At 45.3% G+C, this 10,170-nt stretch overlaps 1 protein-coding gene across 1 annotated transcript; it reads right to left on the bottom strand.

Moving 5' to 3' along the window:
* Positions 1–3,241: 3,241 nt before the first annotated feature.
* LOC130183349 (transmembrane protein 74-like) lies at positions 3,242–8,577 on the bottom strand. The gene has a single exon (XM_056398662.1). It carries the CDS (start codon positions 4,698–4,700, stop codon positions 3,789–3,791), a length of 912 nt encoding a protein of 303 aa, XP_056254637.1. The 5' UTR covers positions 4,701–8,577; the 3' UTR covers positions 3,242–3,788.
* Between the last annotated feature and the right edge of the window lie 1,593 nt (positions 8,578–10,170).

Here is a 10,170-nt window from a genome sequence, read left to right as displayed (position 1 = left end):
AGCCTTAAAACCAGCCGTCAGGACTTCTGGAACTTTGTGATGTCACAACAAAGCAGTCACCAAGCCCCGCCCACCTGGACCCACCATCCAAACCTTGCAGGATTTGGTTTCTCTGAGTGTTTTTACCTGAAATCTGCTTTATTTTTATTGGCTCACTCAGAAAACAGTCAGCCAATCAGGAGAGAGGCTCAGAGCCTCCTCTCTTCTGATTGGCTCACCGACCTGTTGTTACTAGAGCTCCAGAGAGAAGCCTGAGAGAGGAGATGTGAAACTACACTGAGATGGTTTTTATATCTCCTGATGGATCAACACTTCAAATAAAACACAGAAGAAGAAAATCTAAAGTTCATCTTCATAAATGTGAATATTTGATGATTTCTCTTCGTCATCTCTGATCAATTCATTTCTAAACCAACAGGAACTAATTGGAAAATTAGCTGATGGTAAAAAAACTGAAAACTAATTAAAACTTAATTAAACAACTAAATTCTTGGCCTTGGAAACAGCAGTTGATAATAATCATCAAGCTCAGGTTAAATGAACTGTTACATTTCCACTAAACGGATCTTGTGGTAAGATTGTTTTTTCCAAATTAACAGGAAGAAAAATCACTTTAAATTAACTTCATGCTCATTATTTTATTTCCAGGGCCGTTGTATCGGCTGTAATTCCCACATACATCATGATGTGAGGTCAGAGGTCACTCCAGCAGAACATGTCAAGCACTGACGTCCATCGCTCAGAAACAGTTTCTGTCTAGACTGAATCATTAAAACATTGTCAGGAGGAAAGATGTGGAGGCTGACGTCTGCTCAGACACCACTACAGTCCACTACAGTCCACTACAGTCCACTACAGTCCACTACAGTCCTCTACAGTCCTCTACAGTCCTCTACAGTCCACTACAGTCCACTACAGTCCTCTACAGTCCACTACAGTCCACTACAGTCCTCTACAGTCCACTACAGTCCACTACAGTCCACTACAGTCCTCTACAGTCCTCTACAGTCCACTACAGTCCACTACAGTCCACTACAGTCCTCTACAGTCCTCTACAGTCCTCTACAGTCCACTACAGTCCACTACAGTCCTCTACAGTCCACTACAGTCCACTACAGTCCTCTACAGTCCACTACAGTCCTCTACAGTCCACTACAGTCCTCTACAGTCCTCTACAGTCCACTACAGTCCACTACAGTCCTTTACAGTCCTCTACAGTCCTCTACAGTCCTCTACAGTCCACTACAGTCCACTACAGTCCTCTACAGTCCACTACAGTCCACTACAGTCCTCTACAGTCCTCTACAGTCCTCTACAGTCCACTACAGTCCTCTACAGTCCTCTACAGTCCTCTACAGTCCACTACAGTCCTCTACAGTCCACTACAGTCCTCTACAGTCCTCTACAGTCCACTACAGTCCTTTACAGTCCTTTACAGTCCTTTACAGTCCTCTCTAGTCCACTACAGTCCTCTACAGTTGGACTTTCACACAGGCAAAGAAAAACACCTGTGATTGTAAAAAAGGAACCAACTTCATATTTCATCAAGGAGGTGAGAGAGAGTGGAGGTCGTGTGGAGGTCGTGTGGACGATGATGTCATCCTGCTCGCTGTATGAGCACTTCCTGTCGTGTGTGCAGGTGAGCAGGAGGAGACAGGACTGTTGTGTCGGAGCAGCTGATCCATTACCTCCCTCACTGCAGCTGGACCGTCGGAGGCAGCTGTTAAAAATGTTTGTTTTTTTTCCTCCCACAAGTAATTAGGTAACAGCAATTAATTCCCTCCTGGGGTGTGTTGGTTCTTTCTGTCTCTGTTTGCTTTTGAACATCTGCAGTCCCCCCCCCCCCACCCCGAGTGTATTCGGTGTAAACTGAGCTTTTCCCCAACGTCGGTGCTCAACCACAAAATCTGATTACACCTCCTGTGGTATCAGTGTTTGTGTTTCAACAAGTCGGAGCGTCACTTCTTCAACACGGGTCCATGCAGGTGTAAAACCAGATGTGCAGCTTCGTTAGCTTCATCCACTGAAGCTCTCTGTCTGAAAAACACTGAAGGCTGCAACAATGGCAGCACTCCTGGTTCAGGTTTGACCTCCGACCTACTGCAGGTGAGCAGCGGCAGGTAAACACGAGTTCACTGAGAGCAGCATGACGACAAGCTGTGGTGAAAAATGTCAGAGATCATCATAAGGCAAACCACCAGCCAGCAACGTAAACAACAGGTAGAGTTCAGGAAAACACGTTTCATGTTTCAACCTGACTGTAATAACACCTTTTCATTGTCACGTGAACTTAAAGCTCCACAGGGACAGACGAAGGAGGAAACCCACAGTCCTTAAATACAAGCATTTTAAATTCAGCTGAAGCTAAAACGAGGCTCCTGCAATCTGTTATAAAAATCAAGTGGGTGTCTTCCAGAGTTATAGACTTTTAGTTTGAAATTCCCCTGGACAGGAAGTGTTTCCTGAGGTGGACAGAGAGTAGAACAAAGAGGGAAGTTTGTACAACAAAGACTTTTACTTTGGAAGATTTCAGACTGATTTGACTGAGTTCAACTTCAGCAGCAAAGACGTCGACACAAAACCAAATGTTCTTTTAGGAACTCGCTGCAAGAGGAAGAATTATATCTGTTAGCATCATGAGAAACAGCTCTTCAGCATATGACAAAGGGCTGGTAAAGCCTGGAACCGCAATATATATATATATATATAACTTACAAAATCAACAATAACAAAAAAAGCTCAAGCAGAGGAAGATGACTATTTACACTTGATAGAAATGTCAATGAAACATCAGACGGATCAAATTTGAGAAGACAAACGTGAATCTGTAGCAGGTCGACTTCTAACATGAAATATCAAAGCCTTTCATTTATTAAATACATTTTTTGTATATCTAAAAACGTACATGGGTGTATGTTTTTATTTATGTAGGTGCATGCATATATATATATATATATATATATATATATATCTACACACATATATAGGGAAGGGTGAGAGAAAAAAGTTATAAGGTCAAAAAGTTTGTGTGAAAATGTCTAAATAACAACAAATATATAATGTTTCATTGACATTAAGTGACATTATAAATTATATTTTAAAAAGAAGCAAACACAGCAGGATCTGCTGCAGAAGATAAAATAATGACCAGAGTTGTAAAGTCTCGTCTCAGATTCTGAGTGTCTATGAGCAACAAGCCCCCCCCCCCCCAAACACACACACACACACACACACACACACACTCAATTTAAAGTTTACTGGAAACGCCACACACTATAAACTTTTGTGTGTCACATGACCTCCGTCTGACTGCAGATTTTTGTCAGTTTGACACAAAATTTTCAGTGAAGTTTCACGAAGATTTAAGCTTCAGATTTAAGTTTCAGATTTAAGTTTCAGATTTAAGTAGAATGAACTGAAAAAAATCATGTCAGCCTCACAAGGGACGAGTGTTTGTCCAGTGAACACAACGTTTTTATGTCACGTGGACGGTCTTGAACATTTGTGTCCACTCAACATAAACTTTATGTCATGGATGCATTGTGGGTAATCTCTGTCTGAACTTCACTCACACAGGAAACAGCTTTGTCCCTGATCACTGACACTCAGGAGGAACCATGAACATATGAGACTTTTAAAAAGTGAACTTGTCCTTTAAAGAGAAACTTCTTCAGCTGTTAGACATTAAAAGGCGGTAAACCCCCCCCCCCCCCCCCGTCAGGAGGACAGCACTGGGAGGATTTTCAAAGCGCTTGTCTGAGTCTTTCCCGCTCCTCCTGTTCATGAATTCAGCTGAGCACCTCTAAATCCTCATCAGCCGCTGACACGTGTGAGCAGGATTCCCGCGTCGGGCTGGATCCCGCTCTCAGGCTGATGGAGCCGTACAACTTGGCTGCGTGTTTGGAATAAGCAAACGCCCTCCTCCTCATCATCTCCCCCTTCCACATGGAGACCATGAGCAGGGTGGAGAGCAGCACGCCCCCCAGGGTGAGCAGGCACAGTCCCGCGATCACACACCGGTCCAGGTGGGCCCCGACTCTGGCTTTCTCCCGCTCCAGCCGCTCCATCTCCCGCGCGGACACGCTGTCCGGGTTCACGCGCACGTCCCTGGGGACCGTGTAGGATATGGCGACCAGAGAGATGCCGGTCACCAGGCAAGTGACTGCGATGATGAAGCCGTAGTCCACCGACTTCCCCGGGCCGTCAGAGGAGAGGTCGTCGTCGGACAGCAAGTAAAGTTCCGGGATGTCCTCCTCCTCCTCCTCCATCACCTCTTCCTCCTCCTCCTCCTCCTCCTCCTCCTCCTCCTCCATCACCTCCTCCTCCTCCTCCTCCTCCTCCTCGCACAGTTCACTTGAGGAGCTCCGGATCAGTGTGCAGGTCTGCGGACTGGTCCCTATCAGCCGGACATCATCATCTTCATCATCATCATCGTCATCACCTTCATCACCTCGGTGGCTGCAGGTGAAGGAGGTTTCTGTTTCCTGCTCCGGCCGCGCGCCCCCTCTCCGGGTCTCTGTCCATGGTGCTGAACCCTCTCTTCCCCCGGGGTGAGGTGACTTCCCTCCGCCGCGGATCTCCGCCACACTCTGCTTATTCCCGCCCGGGGAGGAGCCTCTGGGATCGGGCTGATCAAAGTAAATCAGTTCCAGATCAGCCATCTGAACACGGGCTGGGTTCCTCCGGTTTGTCAGGCCCATGCGTCCGCGTCTGTCAGAGAAACAACCCGCTGAGAGGCTCCAACTCCCTGAAACGACTCAACGTGAAGCTGCAACTTTCATTTCCGGCCGCGAGACACTTTCTATCTGCGCCTCAAGTCAAAACAACATCCTACACGCATCTCTCTGCAGGTGCACCGCGAGCGTTTTAAAGTCTCCTACAAGTGAGCAAGTCTCTCCTGATGAATATTCCCGCTCATCACTTTCTCTTCTGTCTCTTCTCTCCTGCAGAAACACGCGGATGGATCTAATTCCTCCTGATGTGTCGCGGTCAGCGGTTATTAAAGCGACTAAATGCGGTTTAGCGGAGCACCACCTCTCTCCCCGGCTGCTTCTGCTTCTGCTCCCCGGTCAATTAGAGAGAGAGGCTTGGCAGACCCCTCCCACAGACTGAGCTCCGGCAGACCGCCTTATAATGCTTATTACCGCACCAGCCTCAGTGTTCCCCGGCGCAGCGCACTAATCAGATGAGAGGCGGCGGGCGGCTCCACTCTTTATAAACGGCTTATAAACAGTAACTACAGTGGCTCCATTAATGAGGATTTATGGATCAGATATGAGCCTTTGATAAGAGCAACTTCTGGGTTGCCAGGTAGTTAGTCATAAACCAATTTATTAGTGACATTTAAATGAGATCATATAAAAAGTTAGGTCACCAAAGTGATCAAAATTCATCCTGAGGGGAACATGAACATCTGAACCGAATCTTATGGAAATTCATTCAAAAGTTGTTGAGATATTTCATTCAGAATCGCTAATGTTAGCCTCACTGTGGTGCTAGAAAAGACAGGGGTTCATCTTCTGGGGAGTAAGAATGAAGATGATCAGATATTTTGCTGGGTAAGTAAAACCTGAATTTTGGGTTGCCAGGTTGTGAGGAATCTATTTATAGTCATCATAGTCATCCTGACATTAAAATCAAATAAGATAAGTCACCAAAGTGGTTAAAATTCATCCTGAGGGGAACATGAATATCTGAACCAAAATCTGGGGAGCATGAATGAAGATGATCAAATAAGTAAAAGCTTTGACCTGCTTAGGTCACAAGATGAGAATAAAGGTTCACTCCAGTCATTAGGATTCATCCTCTGGGGACCATGATTGCCTGCAAAAGCATTTTAATATGATCCATCCAATAGTTGTTGAGATGTTTTGCTCGGTTTTTGCTACGGATTTTCAGGTAGCCACACCGCTAACAGCGCTAATGAGCCTAATAAGGACTTTTACAATAAGATTTGTGTCGAGACGCCCTGCAGCACTTTTCCAGAAGGTCAAAGGTCAATGGTTCATCAGCAGGGTCTGGTCAACGGGTCATGAACTAAAGCAATTAAAAGACAGAGGAAGTGTTCTGCATGAGAGAGATTTGAACCAACCTGGCAACCAAAGGCTGTTCTCAGTAATGAGTCTTAAGGTTTTTAAAGCTTCAGAAATGATTAATTAAGTCGTTAGTTAGAACCTTTAAACCCACCTTCGTTAAAAAGTGGCTCCTTAATGACTCAACGTGTTTGTCCTGAAAAAACAGGAAATTAGCTCATTTGCGTGAGACAACCCGAGGGGACAGGACAGCAATGTGATTTATGTTTTATTGATGCTGAAGTGAAGGTGTGAGGTCAGAGGTCAGAGGTCAGAGCAGGAGCCCTGCAGTTGGGGCAACAAGTCCTCCAAACAAAATCAGCTGCTGGCTCCGTTAATACAGACATGAGAGTAAGAAAACAGGAGTCACCCCTCATCATCTAAACCCTCCGACTCGCCCAGAAGAAGAAGGACGGATGACATGACCTCATGTGCTCAACAGCACGTCAGCAGGACAGGAAGTCATTGTCCTGTACAGCTGAAAAAGCCGCCTCATTAATCACGGGAGTGTCCCTCCATCTGGGAGCATATCTAACATGGTTAACTTTATTATATGCATTCAAACAATATTACTGTGACAAAGAGACGTACACAAGAAGGAGGAGGAGGGATTCTCCTCCTTTGAATTGAGCATTCAGCAAATCATTTTCCTGACTGGCCCATTTCCAGAGGAGCTCCACGCAGCCAGGAAGAAAGTCGCTTCGCTGTTCAATCAAAAGCATGTCAAATCCCATACACTCACTGCTGACTGAGGAGCCCATATCTCCAAACTGGCAGCTTATCAGGAACTAACAAAAACCTCATCGTCACCGCAAGAACGGATCTAATTTACATATGCTCTGAAAACTATAGGGGGAGGATTTTATCCCTGAGAGTGAAATTAAAAGATGAAAAAAAGCATCAGAAGCTTTTAAAAATGACACCACATTATGCAGGAAATGGGATCTTCCACTTGCTGAGCTCCTCGTAGAAATCCTCCTGGTTACAATGAAATGTCTCATGTCTCTGCAGAGCACTGGAGCATATGTAGGCTATAGGTAGCCAAAGGTCACGATTACAAAATGCTTCAGCGCTCCACCACTCAAGCTCAATTGTACTGTTTACTGAGACCGACCGCCGCTGCTTGTGAGTACAGTCGATACTGAACCCTCCGCTCGCTGTGCATCTAGTGGTTCAGACCTTTTCAGAGGGAGAGGAGAGAAAAGACGACACACTTTCAACATGATGCAGAAAACATTTCACATCTGTAAGACACAGCAGGCAGATGTTACTGTCTACAGATTTGTAGTTGCGAAATTTTAAAACTTATTATCTACATAGATTTTTAACTATTCAACCAGAACTGTGAATGTTTAAAGTGTGTGTTCAATAAAGACACAAAGGATTATAATGATTAGTGTGATATCAGCTTTAAGCACATTGTGTTTGTCTCAAGCTGCAACCAGTAAAGAACCAGAAGCTGCAGTTCCTCTAACGACCACTAGAGTCTGGCTCCAACAGTGAGTCAGTCCCCATAGACTCCCATGTTAAAATGTCCAACTTTACAGCAGAAATAAACATGTTTACAGCCTGGTACAAAAACTGTTTTCCTCCTTCATGACACCTGTTTATATAACTCACCTGTTTATATAACTCACCTGTTTACATTTTATTAAGGACTACAGTTATGGAGGATTGATGGCGTGGCCTGTTTTGGATTAGCTGGGAGTTAGGGGGCGGAGTCAGACACTGCCAAGATGGCAACAGTGGAGCAGCTCACTCTGAGCTTCAGAAACCTGTGGGTGACGTCACAGAGGCGACGTCCATCTTTATTCGTGACTTTAAGCAGCAATAGTTGAAGTGACGGCTACGAGGAACTTGTCTGAATCTGTTAGTTCAGCACCACGGACAGCGGCACGGTTTCATCAGCACACAGCACAGGTACGCTCCTGTGGGCAGGAGAGGGAGGGTTTGTAAATCAGTCAAATCAGCAGGTATCTTTAACAAATACACTGTAGACTGTGTACTTAGAGTGTCCTCGGCTGTCCACATACTTTTGGCCCAGTGAGACAGGTGTGTTGACATAACGTTGTTGTATAGATAAAGTGCACAGAGCAGCAGGCTGTCATTATCTGATTGTCTTATACAGTAACCAACATGTACGGTTCTTTCCCTCCTCTCCACTTGTGAATCTCATACAACAGTTATGATGGAGGGTGTTCGACCAGCAGCTCTACACATGCACGGCCTCTGTCCAGGCAGTTAAACAGACATGGTGGTACTGATGTGGGCGATAACCAAGGCTGGATTCACGACTGCAGGCGATACTTGACTGGTGCAGTCAGAGCTTCTCTCTCTCTGCTGTGCTGAACAACCCACTGTCTGTTCATTGTTTACTGTATTTAATGCTACTTATCTTTCAGTGTGTTTCAGTATCATCTCTCTACAATGTGTGCAGCAGTTTGAAACACTGAGAGTAAACCTGCTTAATACAGCTCTGACTGAGGCTTAAATAAACTGTTAATAAATACAATCACATGGTTTGTATTTGTGTATTTGTGCAGCAAAAATGTCAAAATATAGTTTCTGTCATTTTCCATTTTGAGAAGATGATCCATACTTTCAGATAATATAAGTAAACACATATAAAAAAATATAATCAATGTATTTATTGATCAAATGATTCATTAAAAAAACTATGTCAGAAGATAATCGTGAGCTACAATCTAATATTTGAGTGTAACAGAAAAGATAAAAGCATCCAGTTAGTAAGAGACACAGGGGTGGGGTGGGGGGGTAAATGAACCTGAAACCTTAGCATTAGCACAGCCTAACACAAGCTAACAAACAACATAAAAAAATGCTAACTGTTCTGAAGAGATGCTAACTATGCTAACTGTCCTGAAGAGATGCTAACTATGCTAATCGTTCTAAAAAGATGCTAACTATGCTAACTGTTCTGAAGAGATGCTAACTAGCTTATTTCTGAAAAGATGCTAACTGCGCTAACTGTTCTGATCCGTCTGCTAGTCTCTGGTTCTGGTCTCAGACTCCTCCTCTGAGTCTGGGTCTGACTGAGGCTCAAACATGTGGCTGAGTCTCTGATGTTTCCTCCTCTCACCGTCTTGATGCTCTCTGCTCTCTCACCTGTTCACCTGGAGCAACAGGTGGTGGGCGGGGCTCAAGGCCTGATCCAGGTTTATCAACCAGGAAGTAAGAGGAGATGAGCTGTCTATAACTCACACTGGTCCTCACAAATTACACACACACACACACACACACACACACACACACACACACACACAGGGGCCTGAGGGAGCCGCTGGCATCAGTCCCATGTTAAATGTGGCACACAACATGGTCCACATGGCAGACTGCAGTCAGAGGGCTGATTACTAATGTGTTTATTTTAGTTTATATAATAATAAACTTAATATAAAGTTTGTTGTGTGTGAGAGAAAATGAACATATTTATACATGGTGCTCTTCTAAGGAAGCAGGAGTCAGACGGAGGGCAGCATGAAGACGTATCACCAGTGCCCCTGAGCAAAGCAGCAAACAGCTGGAGCCTGTCGGCGGCTGACAGCACAGCGCTGTGGTGGTGATGTGCTCTCCTGGGATGTGAGTGCATGTAACCTAATCTCCCCCTGCACCCCCCCCCCCCTCCCCCAGGCAGTAAACAGAAAGAGGGAAGCTTCATCTGTCTAACTACCACTTTTAAATGCAGCGAAGTTAAAACGAACCGCTGAGAGACGCATCGACACGAGGGTCTGAAAACGTTCTGCTTCGTCTCCGTCCCAGAGGAAACCAGCAGCCTGTCCCCACCAGACATTCGTCTAATAAGACCACTGCTCTGTTGTTTATGATCTAAAGTGATTTGTCATTTCCTCCAGAGATGCTCCCGACCAGCAGGCCTGTTTTATTTACGCCATCCGGCGAAGTGTGGCATTTTACACTGACGGATCTGCTGTGAAGCCGCAGCTAGTGAAGCTATGAACAGCTGATGGGAAGCCAGAAGCAGCAGCAGAGACGCCGGTCCAAGGTCAGAGCAGGACACCGGAGAACAGGAAGACACAACTGAGTCAGACAGGCTCACCGGAGGGTGGGGAGGACGTCTTTG

The sequence above is a fragment of the Seriola aureovittata genome, chromosome 16, assembly GCF_021018895.1.
Source record: "Seriola aureovittata isolate HTS-2021-v1 ecotype China chromosome 16, ASM2101889v1, whole genome shotgun sequence".
In the NCBI taxonomy this organism is placed as follows: domain Eukaryota; kingdom Metazoa; phylum Chordata; class Actinopteri; order Carangiformes; family Carangidae; genus Seriola; species Seriola aureovittata.
Note: the sequence above shows the minus strand (reverse complement) of the source record. Positions and strands in the feature narration are given on the sequence as shown.